Below are 23,844 nucleotides of genomic sequence, written 5' to 3' on the forward strand. Positions count from 1 at the left end.
AACCCTTACAGGTGCTCTAATATGTGTTTGGGGGGTGCAGAAACAAGTGTCCAGTTTTCAACTGGAACACCTGGTCAAAAAGGGGCCCTCCCCAGCCTGCTGAAAACAAATGAGCGAGGGTGGGGGAGAGTGAGCAGTGGGGGCCGGGGGGATGGAGTGAACAGGGCAGGGCCTTGGCAAAGGGGTAGGGCAAGGGTATTCGGTTTTGTTTGGTTAGAAAGTTGGCAGTCCTAGGGTCAGGTATTGTATGTGTAAGGACATGATGCTAGAAGCTGTTAAGAAAAAAAAAGAAGCTTCCCATTGCTGTTGTGCGCCTGAAAAGTTCTTTATTGGTTGTGCAGCAGTCCATTCCTTATTAGTTCACTAAGAACTTGTGCTTGTTGTGGGGAGCTGATGAATGGTTTCTGGTAGCTCTTGATGACTCTCTGCAGCTGCCTCAGCAATCACATTCCTGTGAAATCTTTCCAGTACCTGGACCTGCCTGGGGCGAACAAGGATGTGAGGACGGACCCTGGCAATGGCTTCTATTGCTTCCTGAGGGCTCCACTGGTACAGCTGGAAAGGCAGAAATTCTGAATGAAAATCCATTCTGTCTAAAGATGGGTCAACACAGGCTTCTGGAGGGGCTAGCTTTCTTCCAGAGGCTAGTTTAGGTGGTCAAGGAAAGTGGCTCACTTTACCCCTTCTTGTACTGAATATCATCTCCTGCCTACCCCTCACTGAAACATCCAGCTCTCAACAGGAGCTCCTGAGAGGACACTCCCTCAAATAGAGGGGTGCAAATGATTACCTAAGGCTCCACGTCTAGAGCCCTACCAAAGATTCATTTTGGTCTATTTCAGTGTCATAGAATTTTAAAAATTGTACATTTCATGATTTCAGCTATTTAAATCTGAAATTTCAGTGTTTGTAATTGTAGGGGCCCTGACCCAAAAAGGAGCTGGGCAGGGGTGTTGTACTGCTGCTGGGAGCACAGAAGGGTGGCAGTACTGTAAACACACAACTGCCTTTTAGGTCAGGACCCCAAAATGGAGAAACACTGTCTCCCCTATGAAATCTGTATAGTATAAGGTAAAAGCACACAAGACCAGATTTTACAGTCCATGATATGCTTTTCATGGCGGTGAATTGGGTAGGGCCTAACCATTTCTCACCAAATTCACCTGCTTTTGTGGACAACATCTCCTGCCCTGATCATAAGAGCCCCTGGTCAGACCCAGCAGCTTTACTTTACCTGATATGCTTTCCTAATACTGACTCTGCTCTTGCTTCTGGCTGCTGCTCAAGCAAACACTAATGAGTACAGTACTAAGGGATTCCTGCACAAATGTAGAAATGCCAAAGCGTTCTACAGTTGCGCCCATTTTCAATCTCAGTTTATGCTGTTATGAATCTGCCTCAGTTTGTGGGAACTTCAACTTTATTCTATCTTGAGTTTCTTATCCTTGGTGCTGCATTTTATTTTGCATTTAAAGAAACAGTTAAACTGTGCAATTACTAGTTAGACCAAGCTTCCCATCAGCCTGAGCCCTGCAAGGTCCCATTCTTGGCTAGCTGCTCACTCACAATGAGTCACTCTTCATTAGCTCTGCTTCCCTTAGCCCTTCCCATGAGCAATCAGGATTTATTACAGCAAGCAGTACTGACTAGGCCAGAGGTAGGCAAACTGTGGCCTGCAGGATGCTCCTGCCCAGCCCGAGTTACTGGCCCAGGAAGCTAGCCTATGGGACGCTCCTGGCCTGGGAGGCTAGCCCTTGGCCCCTCCCCCACAGACTCAGCTCACTGCACTGCTGGTGCAATACTCTGGGAAGCAGGGCAACTGCAGAGCTGTGGCCTGACTCAACTGCATAGGGGCATGGCTGGCTCCAGCTAGGCAGCAGGGCTGCCAGCCACCAGTGGTCCAGGCACTGTGGTAAGGGGGCAAGGGAGTTCAGGGTGGTGATCAGGAGGTGGGTTGGTCAGAGGGCAGCCAATGGGGGCAGTGGTCCCTGGGGGGCAGTCAGAAAGGAAGGGGGGGTTGGATAGAGGTGGATGGGGCAGGGGTTCTGGCGGGGCCATCAGGGGACAGGCAGGGGTCCTGACAGGGCTATCAGGAGGTGAGAAGCAAGGGGGGGGGTCAGATGGGCCATGCCTGGCTGTTTGGGGAGGCACAGCCTCCCGTAAGTGGCCCACCATATAATTTCAGAAGCCCAATGTGGCCCTCTGGCCAAAACGTTTGCCCACCCCAGGACTAGGCCCTCTGCAGAGTAGCCACAGAATCTGCCAGAATCATCTAGGAAATTAAACGTGACAGCTGCCTCACACATTTAATTGCAGTCCACTTGCACATGAAGTCAAGAAACATGTCACCCATTCAGCTTCCATTGCCCATTTCTGTGCAGACAGCTGAGCAGGCAGAGGCATAACTCTCCTGTAGAGTGCTGAGCAAGCTAGACTACTTAAAATGGAAACCATGTTGTAACATGCACTAGTACTTTGCTTCCAGCAAGTAGTGATTTGTCAGGGTAGGTGAAATTCAGAACCCTAGGAAACTCATTCCCATACTAGTGTCAATGTGCACAGAGATAAGAAGTGGAATATCAAAGGAAGCCTGTGTTTCAGTTCATCTAGCAGTTTTACATGATCAGCCTTACCTACCCCTTCAACACAGCAGAGGGAGTGTCTGGCAAACAGCTCATCCACAATGAGCCTGGAATTTAGCCACCCTCTAACATTGCCTCTCCTTCAAGTGGCTATGCAGCCTAGACTCAGTACAACCATAATATTGGAAATTACACCTCTACCCCGATAGAACGCTGTCCTCTGGAGCAAAAAAATCTTACCACATTATAGGTGAAACCGCATTATATCGAACTTGCTTTGATCTGCTGGAGTGCACAGCCCTACCCCCTCAGAGTGCTGCTTTACCGTGTTATATCCGAATTTGTGTTATATCAGGGTAGAAGTGTAGTTCTTGGCATGCCTGACACTGAGCAGCCCCTTTGTAACTCCCAGGGGGAATTCTGTGCTACTGTGTGCATGCATATTTAATGAGCCCCTGCAGATTTCTAATTTTTGACGCAGAAAAAAGCTGCCAAAATGTTGCTGCAGTTCCACCTTTTTCCCCACCACAGGGCGCTATGGTGTAGGAACAGCAGCAGCACCAACCAGAGACTAATGTCTGCAGTTCTGCCTTTTGACTACCAGAGGATGCTGTATCAATAGAACAGGGGTCGGCAACCTTTCAGAAGTGGTGTGCCGAGTCTTCATTTATTCACTCTAATTTAAGGTTTCACGTGCCACTAATACATTTTAACATTTTTAGAAGGTCTCTTTCTAGAAGTCTATAATATATAACTAAACTATTATTGTATGTAAAGTAAATAAGGTTTCAGACTGTTTAAGAAGCTTTATTTAAAATTAAATTAAAATGCAGAGCCCCCTGGACTGGTGGCCAGGACCCGGCCGTGTGAGTGCCACTGAAAATCAGCTCGCGGGCCGCCTTCGGAACCCGCACCATAGGTTGCCCACCCCTGCAATAGAGCAAAGTTGCAGCTCCCTGCAGCCAAGGAGAGGGCTGCCTTCACAGCACTTGTCAAGACAAGTTAGGAGAGAGGGCCTGTGGGTCAGACAGGGGCTCATAAGGGCTAATTGGGGAGGACAGACAAGTTCAGGGGCTGAATGGGAATGGAGGCACAGGGCCATGGGGGGGAGGGGGCAAAGAGGTAGGTGCAGAGACATACAGGGACAGAGGAGGGGTACAGAGCTCATAGGAGTGACTGGGTTAGGGTACAGAGACACATTGTCGACAGGGCAGATGTGCCTGACTGGGAAAGGCTAGAGGCCAGTCAGGGTCTGCAGAGGGGAAGCTCCCTAACAATCCCTCCCTGCCCTCACCCTAAAACCTGTTCCATACTTTTCCCAACCCAAAACCAACAACCCTCCAAGTTCATACCCAGGCTCCTTCCCAGCACTTTACTTCCCTCTCCCTCAGCTCCTCTGTTACCCCTGACTCCCCCAAGCCTTTGCTCTGCTTCTGAGGAGTGTGGGAAATATGGTTCTGTATTGTAGTTTAAATGAGTTATTACTCAGAGTTCTGTATTAATATGCCTAATAAGGAATCTATTTGTCAAAAAACATTTCCTGAATCTTTTTTGTTGTCTGTATTGCTACAGACATACTTGCTGACAGGTATTTTGAAATAAATGACCCAAAATAATTGAAACTGGTGTGATTATATTGTGTTATTTTGACTAATAAAATATGCAGAATTTAGAAGAATTTTAAAATAAGTGTGCAGAAATTAATTGTTAAATAATTTTTAATTTTTTGGTGCATAATTCCACCAGGAGTACCCTGTTGCCCATGCAGCAGCAGCTTCTCCTGTCATCCACTCAACTGAATTTACTGAATGGAAGCAACTTGTTGAGGAGATGGCCCCTTATCTCAGCAACAGTTTGCCTATCCAGGGAGCCTGGGGTATAAATGTGCCCGCTTTAAGTACAGAAGCCTTCTAACCTGAATTAAGTATGCTGCCACCATGGTGGCACTGCGGGAGCGTCCTGCCTTGCAGTGCACATAGACACTGTTCCCATACTCCCGATGCTTCAGTACAAATGCAACACCTCTCTGCAGGTTTTCCAATGTGGGAACTCCAGTCAGGTCCACGGTGCTGAGACGCAGCTGCTCTACTCCCATTGCCTCCCACTCCTGTAATAAACACAGAAGAACTGAATCAGTCACCAAGCTTGGGGTGGAAGAGTGAGTAGGCCCCATCAAGACAGCAGAGAGGTATAGCAGCCGTGCAAGGGAGTAAAGGTTAGTGGGGGGAAATCAAGACAGGAACAAATCGGACATAACGGAAGGGAGAAAAAAAATCTTTGTCATGGTTATCAGAGGATAAAGAAGGGAGTGTAAACTAGATGCTAGGAACAACTTTTGTGAGGGAGTTTTCCAGGTGAAAGAGAAAACTCTAAGTGACCCTTACGATATGTGAGTGAATGTGTGTGTTGTGGGGGCTGTGTGCTGAGCCAAGCAGCCTGCTAGGCTGAGAGCTTACTCAGGAGGCTCTAGCCTGCTATCCCTTGATCCCTAACCCCTTTAAGATCCCTTAACAAGGGGGTGGGCTAACTCAGGGAGATCAGGGGTTTAAAAAGCCAGCTCCTAAGCAACCAGAGGAGCGGCAAACAGGGGAGTTTAGCGAGGAAGTGGGCAGATTTACCTAACAAACATATTTTAAACTTAAGCCAATTACTCTCCTCTTTGTCCATCCCTCAATCCCCCCCCCAAAAGTCTGCAAGAGTAAAAATAACGAAGGCAGAAGTCCATCAGCAGAGTGGGGCTATCCAGTTTATTGCATTGAGTGCTACATGTACAGTTACCTGCCTTGTGGGGAGGTGCAATGAATGTGCATGCAATGCAAACACCTCATAGTCATCAGAGACACAGCACATGCTCTTAAGGCCAGAGTGACTTAACTGTAGGAGATATGGAAGACAGGTACATAGATGAGACTTTCCACCATACAACAGAATGGTCCCATCCCCACTCTGACAACTTCTATGTTATTAAGGAGGATGAAAGTCTTGGAAGGACTTGGAGCACAGGGAAACAATCCCATAGTTAGGACCCTCTTTCCAGATGCTATCATGGTATCCTTGCACACGGAGGATAATCCTCCTGAGATAGGAACCCCATCCTCCCTGACTGAACTAATCTCGTTATCTCTAGACTGATTCTTGCCTGCATATTTATATCTGCCTCTGGAAATTTCCATTACATGTGTCTGACGAAATGGATATTCACCCATGAAAGCTTATGCTCCAATACATCTGTTAGTCTATAAGGTGCCACAGGACTCTTTGCTGCCAATTACTAGGAAGAGCCAGATAACAGTAATAGAGGATTTGATTATTATAAACACAGATAATTGGGTTTCTGATGATCAGGAAAATTGCTTGGTAAATTGCCTGCTGGGTGTGAAGGCTGCTGAGGAGCCAGTGGCTGATGTAGGTATCAATGACAAGGAAAAGAGGTCCTGGAGGCCAAATTTAAGCTGCTAGGTAAGAGATTGAAGTCCAGGACCTCCATGATAGCATTATCTAAAAAGCTTCCAGTTCCATGTGCAGGACAAGGAAGAACTGTGAGGTGTCAATGCATGGATAAGATGATGGTACAGGGAGGAGGATTTTAAGTTCATTAGGAACTGGGGTACCTATTGGGAAAGGAAGAGCCTACACAGGAAGGATGGGCTCCACCTAAGCCAAAATTGAGCCAGACTGCTGGCACATACAATTAAAAAAGGTTGTAGAGGGTTTTTTAAACTAAGGGCTGGGGGAAAGTCAACAGATGCAAAGGAGCACATGGTTCAAGCAGAACCGTCCCTTAGGGATGAAATTATTAAAGAGTGTAACTCTATATCCTAACAAGGAGGACAGGAAAGAAGTTGGTACAGTACAGGTAGGAGCTAGTGAGGAACAGCCAGATGTAAAAGAGGCCAATTTAAATGTAACACATGAAGGCAAGCAACTGAATATTGACAAAATGTACAAGTGCTTACTTACAGATGCTAGAAGTCTAAATACTGAACTAGGTGAATTAGTGTGCCTAGTATTGAATGAGAATATTGATATAATAAGCATTATGGAAACTTGGTGACACACCTGTCAGGGATGGTCTAGATAATACTTAATCCTGCCTTGAGGGCAGGGGACTGGACCAGAAGACCTCTCAAGATTCCTTCTGTCATAACTTTCCTACTCATATCTGAACCTTAGAGTTCAGAACATGAGAAGCTAGCATGAAACCTCCAAACTTAATTACCAGCTTGGATCTGATATCGCTGCCACCAGCCAGAAAATTCCAGTGTCTGGCTCACTGTGGTCTCCCCAAAACCTTTCCTGGGCGACCCCAAGACTCAGATTCCTTGAGTCTCACAACAAAGGGGAATAAACCATTTCCCTTGCCCCTCTTTACCTCCTGCCAGATTTCCCCGCCCTGGATACTCTAGGATATTCCCTGCTTCAAGTCCTTGAAACACAAGTACTGAGAGATCAAATATCTCTCTCCCCTCACCCAGAGGGTATGCAAATTCAGGCTTAGAAAATCTAACACAAAGAGATTCTCTCTTTCCCCCCGTCTTCTTCCTCCCACCAATTCCCTGGTGAGCTGCAGACTCAATGCCCTTGAGCCCCCACTAAAAAAAAAAATCCAACGGGTCTTAAAAATAAAGCTTTATATAAAAAGAAAGAAAAAGACATAAAATTGGTCTCTGTATCAAGGTGACAATAAACAGGGTTAATTGCTTAAAAGAAAAAATGAATAAACAGCCTTGTCCAAAAAGAATACAATTTAACACATTCCAGCAACTACACACATGTAAATAAAAAAAAAAACACAATATAAACCTATTGTCTTACTATCCTTGTACTTACAACTTGGAAACAGAAGATTAGAAAGCTTGGAGATAAAGAGATCACTCTCAGAGCCGAGAGAGTCACCTGAACCGAGACAAAGAACAAAGAACTCACACCTAAACTTCCCTCCACCCAGTTTTGAAAGTATTTTGTCTCCTGATTGGTCCTCTGGTCAGGTGTATCAGGTCACTGTTTGTTAACCCTTTTAAAGGGAAAGAGACATTAACCCTTAGCTATCTGTTTATGACACCTTCCAGTCCTATGATTCTAATCAATGGGATGTGGTAATATCAGGGTACAAAATATACAGGAATCACAGAGAAGGTCATGATGGTGGGAGAGTGGGACTAATATGTGAACTAGTCAAAATAATCTTAAATGAATTAAACTGTACCACAGAATCTGTATGGATAGAAATGTCATGCTTGAATAATAAGTGTAGCAGCAGGAATATACAATTGACCACCTAATCAGGATGAGGATGGTGATGGTGATTGTGAAATGCTCAGACAGAAAATGCAATAATGGGGATTTCAACTATCCTCATATTGACTGGGTATATGTCACCTCAGGAAGAGTTGCAGAGATAAAATATCTAGACACACTAAATGACAGCATCTTGGATTTAGTCCTAAGCAAAGCACAGGATCTGGTCCAACAGGTGAATATAGCTGAACAGCTCAGTAATAGTAACCAGAATATAATTAAGTTTAACATCCTTGTAAGAGAAAAAATGTCAAAGAAACCCACCACAGTAGTATTTAACTTCAAAAAAGGAAACTACACAAAAATGAGGAAGCTAGTTCAATGGAAATTAAAAAGAACAGTCACAAGAGTGAAATGCCTGCAGACTGCATGGGGACATTTTAAAAATACCATAATAGAGAGACTCAGACTAAATGCATATCCCGCTCCCCCAACAACAACAACAAAAACCAACCCAAAACAAGCAGGTAAGGGGGAGGGGGAAGGAAAAGGGCCACGATTGCTAAACAGCATAGTAAAATACACAGTTAGAGGCAAAAAGGTATCCTTTAAAAATTGAGAATCAAATCCTAGAGGGGAAAATAGAAAGGAGCATAAACTCTGCCACGTCAGGTTTAAAAACGTAATAAGGCAGGCCAAGCAAGAATTAAAAAAGCAACTAGCTAAGGACACAAAAACTAAAAGCATTTTTTTTAAGTCTATCAGAAACAGGAAGCCTGCCAGTCAGTGGAGCCTCTGGAAAATTGAGATGTTGAAGGAGCACTAAGTGAAAACAAGGTTGTTGCAGAGAAGATACATGAATTCTTTGCATCAGTCTTCATTGCAGAGGACATGGGGACATCCCCACACCTGAGCCATTCTTTTTAGGTGACAAATCTGAGGAAATGTCCCAGATTGATGAGTCAATAGACAATTTGGAAGAAATTGATAAATTAAATAGTAATGAGTCACTGGGACCAGACAGTATTCACCCAAGAGTTCTGAAGGAATTTCAAATATGAAATTGCAGAATTACTAACTATAGTATATAACCTATTGCTTAAATCATCCTCTGTTCCAGATGACTGGAGGGTAGTTAATATAATGCCTATTTTTAAAAAAGGTTCTAAAGGCAATCCTGGCAATTACAGACCAATAAGCATAACTTCAGTATTCTTACAAATTGGTTGAAACTATAATCAAGAACAAAATTATGAGACACCTGGTACGTTGGGAAGAGTCAACATGTTGCAAAGAGAAATCATGCCTCACCAATGTATTAGAATTCTTGAGGGAGTCCTGAAGCACGTGGACAAAGATCATCCAGTTAATATTGTGTGCTTTAGACTTTCAGAAAGCCTTTGACAAGATCCCTCACCAAAGGCTCTTGAGCAAAGTAAGCAATCATGGGATAAGATGGAAGGTCCTTTCATGGATCAGTAAGTGCTTAAAGTTAGGAATAAAAAGATAGGAACAAATGATGAGTTTTCACAGTGGACAGAGGTAAGTAGCAGGTTCCCTTAAGAATCTGTACCAGGACTAGTGCTGTTCAAGATATGCAGAAATGAGCTGGAAGAGTGGGTGAATAGTGAGGTGGCAAAATCTGAAGACTGCAAAATTACTCAAGCTAGTTAAGTCCAAAGATGACTGAAGAGCTACAAAAGGGTTTAATTAAACTGAGTGACTGGATGATGAAATGGCAGATGAAATTCAGTGATAAATGCCAAACAATGCACATTGGAAAAAATAATCCCAACTATACACACAAAATGATGGGGTCTAAATTAGCTGTTACCACTCAAGAAAGAGATCTTGGAGTCATTGTGGATAGTTCTCTGAAAACATCTGCTCAATGTTCAGCATCAGTTAAAAAAAGCCAACAGAATGTTAAGATACATTAGGAAAAGGATAGAAAATAAGACTGAAAATATCACAATGCCCCTCTATAAATGCATTGCATACCCACATCTTGAGTACTTCAGTCAGTTCTGGTCACTTCATCTCAAAAAAGATAATTAGAATTGGAAATGGTGCAGAGAAGGGCAACATAAATGATTTGGGGTATAGAACAGCTTCCACATGAGGAGAGATTAAACAGACTAGAAGTGTTCAGTTTAGAAAAGAGATAACAGAGGGAGGATATGATAGAGGTCTATAAAATCCTGAACACTATGAAGAAAGTGAATAGGAAAGTGTTATTTAGCACTTCACATAACACAAGAACTAGTGGTCACCAGATGAAATGAATAGGCAGCAGGTTTACAACAAACATAAGGAAGTACTTCGCAAAATACAGTCAGCCTGTGAAACTCATTGCCATGGGATATTATGAAGGCCAAGAGTATAACTGGGTGCAAACAAGAATGAAATAAGTTCATAAAGGATAGGTCCATTAGTGGCTAGTATCCAAGGTGGTCAGGGATGCAACCCCAGGCTCCAGGAGTCCCTCAGCCTCCAACTGCCAGAAGATGGGACTGGATGAGAGGATCACTCTAAATTGCCCTGTTCTGTTCATTCCCTCTGAAGCATATTACACTGGCCACAGTCAGACACAGGATACTAGGCTAGATATGGACCATTGGTCTTATCTAGAACATAAGAATGGACGTACCAGGTAACAGGAAAGGTTAATACATTAAGTGGTACAGAGAAAGCCAATTTGACTCTCCATCTGGGAACAAGAGGTGCCCTCTGAAGTTAGGGCAACAATGAAGAAATTTTAATGAAATGTAGAATACTCCTCAACTTCTGTCTCCTCCAATGTTGCTGCTCTCTTCCTCCTCACCACCATTTTTTAAAATTATTGTATTAAACTGAATGTTGACTGTCAGCTTCTGGGTGAAGAAATCAAGTCTTAATTCAATCTAAAAGAACAGAGCTGTGGTGCTATGTATTCTGGAATTTATTGCAGCAAGATATCACAGTAGGAAACAGCTTTGTACATTCCACTAAAGTATTAAATATATTATCTCCAGAGACACTACAAAGGATGTTACAGGGCTTTCAACTCCCTCATTCTTTAGGATGGGAACTAGTCCCAACCGGACAGGGCAGAAAAAGATTTCCCTTGTGGTACAGTATGGCAAAAATACATGCTGAGGGGTAGTGTTATTCCTTCCTCAGAGGCATCTGACACTGGCTGCTGTCTGACAAGAAAGCAGATCAGACAGCCCTTAACTCATACATTTCCATTTCTACAGCAGGAACTACTCTGCTTATTCCATATTCGCCAATCATGCATCATGTTACTCCAGAGCTTCTTGCATGGTGTCAAGTATCAGAGGGTAGCCGTGTTAGTCTGGATCTGTAAAAGCAGCAAAGAATCCTGTGGCACCTTATAGACTAACAGACGTTTTGGAGCATGAGCTTTCGTGGGTGAATACCCACTTCCTCAGATGCATGTAATGGAAATATCCAGGGGCAGGTATATATATGTGTGTGCTAGCAAGCAAGCTAGAGATAACGAGGTCAGTTCAATCAGGGAGGATGAGGCCCTGTTCTAGCAGTTGAGGTGTGAAAACCAAGAGAGGAGAAACTGGTTCTGTAATTGGCAAGCCATTCACAGTCTTTGTTCAATCCTGAGCTGATGGTGTCAAATTTGCAGATGAACTGAAGCTCAGCATTTTCTCTTTGAAGTCTGGTCCTGAAGTTTTTTTGCTGCAGGATGGCCCATGGGAAGGAGACTCTGGAAAAATTCCACCATGATTTCAACAGCTTCCACCCCACCATCAACCTCAGCCTGGACCAATCTGCACGGGAGGTCCACTTTCTTGACACCACGGTGCAAATAAGTGATGGTCACATTAACACCACCCTATATCGAAAACCCACCGACCGCTATGCCTACCTTCATGCCTCCAGCTTCCATCCCGGGCACATCACACGATCCATTGTCTACAGCCAAGCACTGAGGTACAACCGCATCTGCTCTAACCCCTCAGACAGAGACCAACACCTACAAAATCTCCACCAAGCATTCTCAAAACTACAATACCCGCATGAGGAAATAAGGAAACAGATCAACAGAGCCAGACGTGTACCCAGAAGCCTCCTACTGCAAGACAAACCCAAGAGAGAAACCAACAGGACTCCACTGGCCATCACATACAGCCCCCAGCTAAAACCCCTCCAACGCATCATCAAGGATCTACAAGCCATCCTGGACAATGATCCCACACTTTCACAGGCCTTGGGTGGCAGGCCAATCCTTGCCCACAGACAACCTGCCAACCTGAAACATATTCTCACCAGTAACTGCACACCACACCATAATAACTCTAGCTCAGGAACCAATCCATGCAACAAACCTCGATGCCAACTCTGCCCACATATCTACACCAGCGACACCATCACAGGACCTAACCAGATCAGCCACACCATCACTGGTTCATTCACCTGCACATCCACCAATGTAATATACGCCATCATATGCCAGCAATGCCCCTCTGCTATGTACATCGGCCAAACTGGACAGTCTCTACGGAAAAGGATAAATGGACACAAATCAGACATTAGGAATGGCAATATACAAAAACCTGTAGGAGAGCACTTCAACCTCCCTGGCCACACTATAGCAGACCTTAAGGTGGCCATCCTGCAGCAAAAAAACTTCAGGACCAGATTTCAAAGAGAAACTGCTGAGCTCCAGTTCATCTGCAAATTTGACACCATCAGCTCAGGATTGAACAAAGACTGTGAATGGCTTGCCAATTACAGAACCAGTTTCTCCTTTCTTGGTTTTCACACCTCAACTGCTAGAACAGGGCCTCATCCTCCCTGATTGAACTGACCTCGTTATCTCTAGCTTGCTTGAGCACACATATATATACCTGCTCCTGGATATTTCCATTACATGCATCTGAGGAAGTGGGTATTCACCCACGAAAGCTCATGCTCCAAATCGTCTGTTAGTCTATAAGGTGCCACAGGATTCTTTGCTGCTTTTCCAGAGCTTCTAACTTCAACTGTTAGTCGCTTTCAGCATCTGATGTTATGAAACTGATGTTGCTTGCTATTGTCAGAAATACTTGGTTGTAACTGTTCTTCAGCAGTTCTCTGGAGCTTCAGTAATGTGGCAGGTTTGGATACCTCTAGGGATTGGCAAGGTCATAAACAGTCTTTCATACATAGTTTCAAATCCAGCCCAGGTCACTAGAGAACAAAGTCCATCAAAGTCCACCCACCAGAGAAGTACAAAACTCAATAGTTAGAACTGTCCATAATGGTTTGAAATTTGATCTTCACCTCACCTGTTAGTATGAAAGATTGAACTGTCTTCTCTAACAGGCTGCAGGGACTGTGTGTTGTACAGCTCCAGGCACACTGACTACACATCCATAATAAATGATGGCCAGATGAGTACAGTTTCTATTGGACAGATGTCACAGCTACAGTAGATGCTAACTGGCCTGCTTCTATGCATTCTCACAAGAGGCACTTGAAAGCAAACAGGCCATGAGACCAAACACCTCTCTAACCTCTATGGGGAATTTCTTCAGGGCAACCTATGGAAACTTAGGCTGACGATGCACATGCTTCGCAGCCTCAGTGGATTTATACTAGACGTGTCTTTTTCCAGCACTGAATTAATGTATTACTCCTGTGTTAAATAAAGGGCTCGGCTGAATACTCCCTTTCCACAAACTAAACTCACTCCAGCAAACATTTTAATATATAGCATTTAGCTCTGTTCAACTAGAAATCGCGTTAAGGCGCTCAAACTTTGCACGCCGAGTACAGGTCTGGAAAGTATTAAGGGATCAGAACAGGGAGCTTCTCCCTTCAGGGGAGTAACGGCTCTTCCTGGGCTGAAAGGCAGCAGCCTTTCAACAGTCCAGGCCGCTCTGCCAGCGGAGAGAGAAGTTACCCACCCAGCTGGCAGGGCGGAGAAGTGCAGGGGCTCGTGACAGCCGCAGCGCAGCCCTGCCGGGGGCCGGGACGCTCCCCACCCAACCGCTCACACAGACCCAGAGAGCCCAGCAGGTGCGGGGCAGGCCCTGTCCCCGGCTCACCTGGGCAGAGCAGCAGAGGAAGCGGGTCTCGTACTCCTCGTTCAGGGTGAGCACCCCGCGCACGTTCTCCTCCTCCACCAGCTGCGGGGGAAGACAGAGTCAGAGCCGGCAGAGCCCGCGCCGCCCCACGCCCGGACCGGACCCCCCGCCCTGTGCTCCGTTACCCTGCGGCTCCGTGCCCGCAGCGGCAGCGCCCCCAGCAGCACGGCCCGGTCGATGCGGTGGAACCAGGGCCGCTGGGAGCCGGGCAGCCGCTCCCGCACCAGGGTGTAGAGCAGCGACGGGTAAAAGAAGAGCCGTGCGGCCCCGAAGCCCAGCGCGACCGCAACCCCCATCCTCGCGACCGCAGGGAGCCGGCTGGTTTGCTCGGCAGCGAGGGGTGAGAGGAGGGCGGGCGAGTTCACTAGATTGGGGCGGGGGGACTAGGGCGCGCGGACGGACTCACTGGGAGTGCGAGCTGGGGAGCGGACGGGCTCACCGCGCGGGCGCAGGGGAGTCGGTGGGAGCCGGACGGACTCACTAGGCGGGAGGGGTCTTGGAGCTTGTGCCTTCTCCTGTCTCGCTGCCCCCGGGCCCGCCATGGTCTCTCCCGGAAGCGCCGCCATCTTGCGAAGCCGGCCTGAGGCGGAGGGAGCGGAGAGGGGCGCGGGCGGATCCCCGGGGCAGGTGAGGGCGGCGGCCGCCAGGAGGTGCCTGGCCCGGGCAGGGACGACGTGGAGCCAACGGTAAGTGAGACCCGCCCATCTCGGTTAACGGGACCGGCCTCCCTTTTCCTTGAGTCCCTGGCTAGGGGCCATTACGGGCCCGGGCCTCTCTGATCCCTTCCCCATAGGGAGCCACCTGTGCTGCTGGCCCCCGGCCTGGTGCTTCCCTCGCTCTGTCTCTGCCCGTCGGGCGGGTGGGGACTTGCTGGCTCCGCTGAAAGGGCTCTTGGCCAGAGCTGGTCCCCGGGGAGTTCGGAGCAGCTCCCTGCTTGCCTGCTGTCCCGGAGTCTCGGGGCCCAAGACATGCCCTGTGGCGACCCAGGAGTCGCTGGAGCTGATGAGCGGCTGTCAATGTCTCGCAAGCTCCCAGGTCCCCCGATAACCCGCATTTGTGGAGCGGGCTAGGGCCCCGCTCCTAGAAGCGCCAATGGGGTGTGCGAGCTTGCTGTGCAGCGCCGTGTGCCCTGCCTGGGGCTAACTGCGCTGATAGGGGCCGGGGCCGTAGCCGCTCCAGAACCGCTTAATGGCGCCGTCATGGGGAAGGGGGCACTTTGCGTGGATTGCGATGTTTCTGGCTTCGAGGCGAGCCAATTCCCTGTGGGGTTCGTGCTCTGGCTACATCTCATGAAAACATTCCCTTGACAATACTGAAAGGAAACAGAATCGCCGTCCTGATATGGTTTTGGGGTTCATGCCCTTTAACTTCTTTTTGGTCTCCAGCTGGTGTCCAACAGATACTCGGTTCCAATCCATTTTTCATCTCTCTCTGCTGGCTCACTCAGCTCTGTTAGTTTCTTGAGCTGGTGAAGTGTTATAGTGGTGGGAAGCTGGATGAGATGTCATGTTCAGATGATAGGCTTTCATTTAGGATGGGTAAATGGGAAGGGAGTAAGAGAATGAGAAAGGGGAAGTAAAGTACATAACGGAGACCTCTTTGGGGTAAATATGTGAGAGAGAGAGGCAATACAAGGGAAATGGTAGAGAACAGTGCAGGGAAAGAAAGATATAAAGACTTGGTGGAAGAGGAAATAATAGATAATAGGAAAGAAAATATAGAATGATGATGAGAAGAGAAAACAAGGTTTAACAAAAGCCTTGGCGAAAAAGTAAGCTATTTAGGGGGAAAAAAAGTTTATTGAATTGCAAGTTGAAAGACAATGCTACAATAAAATATGTTAAAGAACTTTCATTTCTCTAAATTCAGGGAATGGTAGTGCTGGTGTTTTTCACATGTAAAATTGTAGTCTCGGTCCTCATGCTGATAAGTGTAAGGGAAACTTTTCAAATGCTCTCTTGTGCTGTACTGTCCCACTGTGATCAAGATATGTTTGAGGTGAAACTTCCTTGATACAGACGAGAGAAAGCAGAAAGTTATGTATGAGGGGCCTCTTACTCTAATGTGTTTCTACTTTGATCTGCTGGACTTGTACTTGATAACCTGACTGAGTTGTAGATCTTTTTTTCTTGGGCTTGAGAGTTTTACGAGTTTAGAACCCGTGACTACAGTAATTGCCAGACTTATTACAGGTGCCTTTAAGTAACACTTTTTTATAGCTTAGTTTAACAAATGGAGTTTATTACACTGTGTGAACATCCTAAATCCTCATGTATGCTTGCTATCATTGATGCTATAGGCAACCATGTAGATTTTTTTTTTAGTGCAAGAATGTCAAATATTTACACGAGAATGTAAGGGGGGGCCATACTGGGTCAGACAAGTGGTCTCAATGCTAGCCCAGTATCCTGTCTTCTGGCAGTGGCCAGTGCCAGATGACTCAGGGGAATGAACAAAACAGAGCAGTTACCAAGAGATCCATCCCCTGATGTCTAGTCCTAGCTTCTGACAGTCAGAAGTTAGGGACACCCAGGGCACAAGGTTTTGTCCCTGAACAGTCTTGGCTGATAGCCATTGATGGACCTATCCTCCATGAATTTATGTAATTCTTTCCTGAACCAATTATATTTTTGTTTTTCACAACATCTCCTGACAATGGATTCAACAGTTTGACTGTGTGTTGTGTGAAGTACTTCCTTAGGTTAGTTTTAAACTTGCTATCTATTAATTTTGTCAGGTGACCCCACCTTTTTGTGTTATGTGAAGAGTTAAATAACAGTTCCCTATTCATTTTCTCCATAGCATCCATGATTTTACAAATCTCTACCATATCCCCCCTCATCTGTCTGTTTTCTAAGATGAACAGTCCCAGTTTTTTCAATCTCTCCTCATATGGAAACTGTTCTATCTTACTAATCGTTTTTGTTGCCCTTTGCATCCTTTAGGTTCTCTCTAGCAAGGGCTAAAGAGTGTCGGAGGGTGCTTTGTAGGTTGCTTACAAAGTCCAGAATGTTAGTTCCTGGAGAAGGCGTAAACCCCTCCCATTGCTGCTTCACCAACTGTAATGGTCCCTTAACCTCGTGACCATACACAAGTTCAAACGGTGAAAACCCTAAACTGGGATGTGGTACAGCCCTGTAGGCAAACAGCAACTGCTGCAACACTAGGTCCCAATTACTGGAGAATTCGTTGACGAATTTTCGTATCATGGCCCCCAAAGTTCCATTGAACCTTTCCACCAGGCCATTGGTTTGATGGTGGTACGGGGTGGCAACCAAGTGATTCACCCCATGAGTTTCCCACAGTTTTTCCATGGTCCCTGCCAGGAAATTAGACCCTGAATCTGTAAGGATGTCGGAGGGCCAACCTACCCTGGCAAAGATGTCTGTTAGGGCCAGGCACACAGTGTTAGCCCTGGTGTTGCCTAGAGCTACTGCTTCCGGCCATCGGGTAGCAAAGTCCACTAAAGTCAGTACATACTGCTTTCCTCTGGGCGTCTTTTTTGGGAAAGGGCCCAGAATATCCACAGCTACTCGCTGAAATGGGACCTCAATTATGGGGAGTGGCTGGAGAGGGGCCTTGACCTGGTCTTGTGGCTTTCCCACTCTTTGGCATACCTCACAAGACCGGACATACTTGACAACGTCCTTGCCCATCCCCTCCCAGTGGAAGGACTTCCCCAACCGGTCCTTGGTTCTGTTCACCCCAGCATGGCCACTGGGATGATCGTGGGCTAAGCTTAAAAGCTTCCCCCGGTACTTAGTTGGAACCACCAACTGTTTTTGCGGCTGCCATTCTTCCCAGTGTCCACCAGAAAGAATCTCCTTGTATAAAAGTCGTTGGTCTATAACAAACCGGGATCGATTAGAAGAGCTGAGAGGCAGTGGGGTGCTCCGTGCCGCCGCCCAAGCTTTCTGAAGGCTGTCATCTGTTTCCTGCTCGGTCTGGAACTGTTCCCTTGAGGCTGGGGTCACCAGTTCTTCCTCAGACTGTGGACTTGGGCTTGGTCCCTCTGGAAGCAATGTAGGTGATGGGGTGGTTTCCGTTGCTGGTGAACCGCTCTCCGCTGGTGCACCTGAGGGTATTTCAGGCTCTGGCTGAGCCTTTTGGGTATGGCTGTATGTTGCTTCTGCCAGTTCTGGCTCGCTGGCGCCCTCTGGCTTTGAGTTTGAAGATGTGGTTGCACTTGCTGGTGCTGGTTGCTGTTCCAGTTCCGGGCCTGGGACTGGAGGTGCTGTGGCTGTTTCAGTGGTTGGCATGGAATCCGGGTCCACTACCTCTGTCTGGGTCTCTGGTAACACAGACGGGGCGTCTGTGGACGGTTCAGGAACAGGAATGGGTCTGGAAGCTTGCCTGGTTTGGCTACGTGTAACCATTCCCACTCACTTGGCCGGCTTCACCTGGTTGGCCAAGTCTTCTCCCAGTAGCATGGGGATAGGATAATTGTCATAGACTGCAAAAGTCCACATTCCTGACCAGCCTTTGTACTGGACAGGCAGTTGAGCTGTAGGCAAGTCTACAGCTTGTGACATGAAGGGGTAAATTGTAACTTTGGCCTTTGGGTTGATGAATTTGGGGTCAACGAAGGATTAGTGGATAGCTGACACTTGTGCCCCCGTGTCTCTCCACGCAGTAACCTTCTTTCCGCCCACTCTCAAATTTTCCCTTTGCTCCAAGGGTATTTGAGAGGCATCCGGGCCTGGGGATCTTTGGTGTGATGGTGGTGTAATAAATTGCACTCGCATGGTGTTCTTTGGACAGTTGGCCTTGATATGTCCCAGTTCATTACACTTAAAGCATCTTCCATCTGATGGGTCAGTGGGCCGAGGTGAGTTACTGGAGACTGGTGAGGTGGAAGAATAGGGCGTCTGTGGCTTTACTTGGGTTGTATGTGGGATCTTTGGCTGTCCTCGGTTGTAGGGTTTATGGTCGGTGTGCCCCCTGGGGTATTCGTTCCCCTTGACAGTAGCTTTCTTGCTTTCTGCCACTTCCATCCATCTGGCTCCAATCTCCCCCGCCTCAGCGAGATCTTTGCGTTTTCCATCTTTTATGTACCATGTGATGTCTTCAGGAACACCATCCAAGAACTGCTCCATTTGTATGAGGAGGTGCAGTTCTTCCAAGGTTTTAACATTGTGTCCTGATATCCAGGCCTCATAATTTTTCCCAACGTAGTAGGGGTGTTTGGGAAATGACACATCTGGTTTCCACTTTTGGGTTCTGAAGTGCCGACGGGCATGATCCGGGGTTATCCCCATTCTGTATCTGGCCTTGGTTTGAAAAAGTTTATAGTCATTCATTTGCTGCTTAGGCATTTCAGCTGCCACCTCTGCTAAAGGTCCACTGAGCTGTGGCCTCAATTCTACCATGTACTGGTCTTCAGGGATGCTGTACGCAAGACAGGCTCTTTCAAAATTTTCCAAGAAGGCCTCGGTGTCATCACCTGCCTTGTAGGTGGGAAATTTTCTGTGATGTGGAACCATAATTGGCGAAGGGTTGTTAGGATTGGCTGGCACATGCAGCCCAGCTTGCGCCAAGTCCAGTTCATGTTTTCTCTGTTTTTCCTTTTCTTCATTTTCTTTTTGTTGTTTTTCCATTTCTTTTTGTTGTTTTTCCATGTATCGGCGGTGGGCCACCTCTTCTTCTGCTTGTTTCCTTCGGTGGGCCACCTCTTCTTCTTCTAGTTTTCTTTTGTGTGCTGCCTCTTTGGCTGCCTGTTCTCTTTGGTAGGCTGCCAGTTTGATGCTTTCTTCCTTTTCTTTCAGCTCCACCTCTTTTTGTCTTTTTTCCAGTTGTCGCCTGTGTTCAGCTTCTTTGAATTGTTCTTCGGCCCCAATTTTTGCCTTAGAAGTCATGGTTCCTGCTTTCTTGTGTTGGGGTGCCCTCCGTTGTTTATCTTCTGAACTGCAGGCTCTGTTGCCTCCTGGGGTCTGCCTAGCAACAGTGCTTTTGCCCTTTGTTTTCAATGTAAAGCAAACCAGAAAAAACACTTTATTTGCATGTATATAGTGCTGGTAATGACTCTCAATGGGAGTGCTATTGTCACAAAAGACTCTTAATAGCCCCTTAATGGGTTCTTGCTTAATATGCAAGCCACAAACTGCCAGAGAGAGCAGAAAAAAAAATTCTCTTTGGTTCCCTTTTAAAACCAAACTGTTTCTCTCTGCTAAAAAGCCCCTAGCAGAGAAAAGAAAAATAAAATATTCCTACTGGCTTCTGGATTCTGTCTATCCCGTAACCGCTGCCACTCATATCATACCTTTAGTCCCAGATTTGGACCTTAGCGTCCAAAATATGGGGGTTAGCATGAAAACCTCCAAGCTTAGTTACCAGCTTGGAGTTGGTACTGCTGCCACCACCCAAAAAATTAGTGTTTTGGGGCACTCTGGTCCCCCTGAAAAACCGTCCCTGGGGACCCCAAGACCCAAATCCCTTGAGTCTCACCACAAAGGGAAATAATCCTTTTCCCCTTCCCCCCTCCAGGTGCTCCTGGAGAGATACACAGACACAAGCTCTGCGAATCCAAAGAGAGTGACTCCCCCTCTCCGTTCCCAGTCCTGGAAGCCAAAATCACCGAGTCAATCTCCCTTCCCCCCCCCCAACCCAGAGGGTATGCAAAGTCAGGCGAACAAATCCAACACACACAGATCTCCCTTTGACTTCTTCCTCCCACCAATTCCCTGGTGAGTACAGACTCAACTTCCCTGAAGTTTCCCAGTAAAGAAAACTTCAACAGATCTTAAAAGAAAGCTTTATATAAGAAAGAAAGAAAAATACATACAAATAGTCTCTCTGCATTAAGGTGACAAATACAGGGTCAATTGTTTAAAAGAATATTGAATAAACAGCCTTATTCAAAAAGAATACAAATCAAAGCACTCCAGCACTATATTCATGTAAATACAAAAGAAACAAACTCTTTGGTACTCACAACTTGGAAACAGAAGATTAGAAAGCAGAAATACTTCTCCAAAGCTCAGAGAAAGCAGGCAAACAGAAAACAAAGACTCCGACACAAACTTCCCTCCACCCAGAGTTGAAAAGATCCGGTTTCCTGATTGGTCCTCTGGTCAGGTGCTTCAGGTGAAAGAGACATTAACCCGTAGCTATCTGTTTATGACACCCTTGTCTGCAGTTTCCAGTTCCAATACATCTTTTTTGAGATGGGTGACCAGAACAGCACACAGTATTCCAGATGTGAGGGATACCATCGATTTATATAGTGGCATAATGATACATTCTGTTGTCTTATCTATCCCTTTCCTAACTATTTTAATGCTTTAGGAATCTGTTAAGAACTTTCTGTTGTCCTTTCCAGAGCTGTGTCAAGACCCAAATCTTGAGCAGCCAATAGTGGTGCTATTTCAACACTGACTGTGTTGGGTGTTATGAGAGCACTGTACCTCAGTGTATCAGATATTTAAAGCTGCTACTCAGCTGGCTGCCTATGGTGGGCAAGCTCCAGTTGTGTGGGGTTTAGGATTATATCCCCACATCTGAATCTGCCCAGATGCAGGTCTGCCAGCACAGAATCCCATTGAAGTTACTCAGGCGCATGGGTTGTACCTAGATGGGTCCAGTTGCAGGATCTAGCCACTAGAATCTAGTTAGCTAACTATTTACTAGATAAGGGGCTTCAAGACACAGTGCAAAAAAACACTTGAGCTCAGTCTACAGGAGTACTTAAAACTGTTGCTAGTACCAGTGCTGAAAAATGGTATGGCATTTTATAATGTAGCTGCATTCTTCCACAATGATCTCTGTTATAGATGTCATTTTATTTCCTGGCACCAAAATTCTAATATTGTATTGGAGAGTAAGACTGAGGCCCTGATCCTGCAAACACGTAGGTTATATCTACATTACAGAGCTTATCCCGGCCTAGTCCCCTCAAGTAGATGTGGCCTTCATCAATAGAAGTTTTTCTTTCAGTGTAAGAGTACTACCTTCCTGGACAACATTAGCTACCGTGACAGAAGTCCTCTTTTACAGTGTGTGTATGTCTGTGGGAGGGGGAGAAGGGATGAGTGGGAGTGAGTTTGTCAGCATGTCCATGATGGTCAGGGATGTGGAGGTTTCTTTCACACCCTGACTGACATAGCTATGTTGATATCACTTTTACATGTAGACCAAGCCTTAATTGTATACTTAAATTTATACAGCTGAGTAATCCCGTTAAACCAGCTGGAATTATTTACATGCATAAGTGTCTGGAGGATCAGGGCCTTATTTGTATTTTAATTCCTGAGAAAGCAGGATCTGTAACTATTGTTGGAAGAAACATCTGAATATTTTTGTTAAATTTAATACTAGTAAATCACTTTCAAATTATCCAATTTAAAATATTAAAAGCTGTTGAAAGCTCAGATATACATTTTAAAATTGGTTACTTTTAAAGTGCTTTGTGTGCAGTGATGTAAAAGTGTAGAACTTGCCTTTCAGTAACCTACAGGCCATTTCTTTCCCACATATTCATTGTAAGCTATAGATTGTCACTATGGTAGCTTCTTAGTTAATTATTAATTTTTTTATTACCTTTAAGACGCTCTTGTTTAGCAACTTTCTTGTTTCTAATAGATGTAATGTTTGGAATATCTCTTATATTGTGATGGAGTTTTCCTTTACCTCTCTGTCTTTTGCCATAGATGCTGCTAATTGTGGCCATTTTGAAACAGCCGGTACCAGATTGGATGTAAGGGGAAGGGGCAATCTCTTAGGCATGAAATAATCATGGATTCTTGCATTTTTAGAGTGAACCCATAATTATTGCTTCCCCCCCCACACACACACTTTTCTACAGAGCCTGAACTTGTCTTTAACAATGTTTTTATCTTTTAACAATGCCTATTCTAAACTTTTTCCAGCCAGTACCAGTAGCAGTAAGGTAGGGGGACTTGCTCCTTCCTATTCTGTTGCTTCATTAAGATGTGAACTTCAGCACTCAGTAAACAGTTAAAAAAAAAAAAAAAAAAAAAAAAGCCTTATTCACAGCCCACACCTAACAGTTACAAGCCTTGCAAAGTTGTGCATACCCTAAAGTTTTTTAACTATGATTTAACCAGTTAGAGGTATGGTAGCCTTAGCTAGTTACAAGTAACACCATTAAGTTTGTGTTCATACAGCAGCTTTTCTGCCATCATAGTTATTTGGGCATCCATATCTTCTACCTGGCCTTACTATGGTTTTCCATGTATTCTGGGAAAACCTGGGCAGATACCTCGTAGCTGGAGGACATAGACACAGAATGCCAAGAGCAGCAGTACATGACGCAGTGCACTCTGGTTGTGCTAATGTATGGAGAGGAAGACTAGCTAAATGGTTACCCTGGATCTGCACTTTTCAGATTATAAAAATGAGATAGTGACAGTGATTGAGATATCAGAAGAAAAAGTGCTGGGACAAATTGATGAATAGCAGCAAGTCACTAGTATTAGAGGATATACATTCAAGAGTTCTGAAAAAACTGAATGAACTGCCAAGAAAAATATGCCATTTCTCATTAAAATTAGCTATTATACCAGAGAGCTAGAAGGCAACACCTTTGGAAAAGTTGCTAGGGGTGATCCAAAGAATTACAAAATAATAAATCTTATTTTGATACTAGCTAAATTGATAGGAATTCTATTTAAAAATACAATTAAAACATATAGATAAGTTTATGTGGACTAACTAGCACAGCTTCTGCAAAGGAAAGTCATACTCTAATGCAGGGGGTCTGCAGCCTTTCAGAAGTGATTCGCCGAGTCTTCATTTATTAACTCTAATTTAAGGTTTCATGTGCCAGTAATACATTTTAACGTTTTTAGAAGGTCTCTTTCTGTAAGTCTGTAATCTATAACTAAACTATTATTGTACGTAAAGTAAATAAGGTTTTTAAAATGTTTAGAAACTTCATTTAAAATTAAATTAAAATGCAGAGCCCCCCAGCCCCCCCC

At 45.5% G+C, this 23,844-nt stretch overlaps 2 protein-coding genes across 2 annotated transcripts in view; one reads left to right on the forward strand and one right to left on the reverse strand.

The window, feature by feature from the left end:
• Positions 1 to 304: 304 nt before the first annotated feature.
• Positions 305 to 14,249, reverse strand: PTPMT1 (protein tyrosine phosphatase mitochondrial 1). Its single transcript, XM_030559818.1, has 4 exons — positions 14,035 to 14,249; positions 13,871 to 13,951; positions 4,498 to 4,689; positions 305 to 555 (listed from the first exon to the last, which is right to left on the reverse strand). The coding sequence occupies exons 1-4, from the start codon at positions 14,203 to 14,205 to the stop codon at positions 364 to 366; spliced, it is 636 nt and encodes a 211-aa protein (XP_030415678.1). The 5' UTR covers positions 14,206 to 14,249; the 3' UTR covers positions 305 to 363.
• A 211-nt stretch (positions 14,250 to 14,460) lies between these two features.
• The window catches only part of CELF1 (CUGBP Elav-like family member 1), a 95,319-nt gene continuing 85,935 nt past the window's right edge, over positions 14,461 to 23,844 (forward strand). Inside the window, 1 exon segment of the mRNA XM_030559821.1 lies at positions 14,461 to 14,595. The gene's annotated coding sequence lies outside the window, so the exon portion shown is untranslated.

Source organism: Gopherus evgoodei, chromosome 4 (assembly GCF_007399415.2).
Source record: "Gopherus evgoodei ecotype Sinaloan lineage chromosome 4, rGopEvg1_v1.p, whole genome shotgun sequence".
Lineage (NCBI taxonomy): Eukaryota > Metazoa > Chordata > Testudines > Testudinidae > Gopherus > Gopherus evgoodei.

Excerpts from the sequence above, each read along its gene's own strand:
- PTPMT1 (XM_030559818.1), bottom strand. The coding sequence starts at position 14,205 with ATGGGGGTTGCGGTCGCGCTGGGCTTCGGGGCCGCACGGCTCTTCTTT. Across the intron at positions 13,952-14,034 it reads TGCGGGCACGGAGCCGCAGG|CTGGTGGAGGAGGAGAACGT; the intron begins GTAACGGAGCAC and ends CTTCCCCCGCAG. Across the intron at positions 556-4,497 it reads TGGCAGCATACTTAATTCAG|CTGTACCAGTGGAGCCCTCA; the intron begins GTTAGAAGGCTT and ends CTGCCTTTCCAG.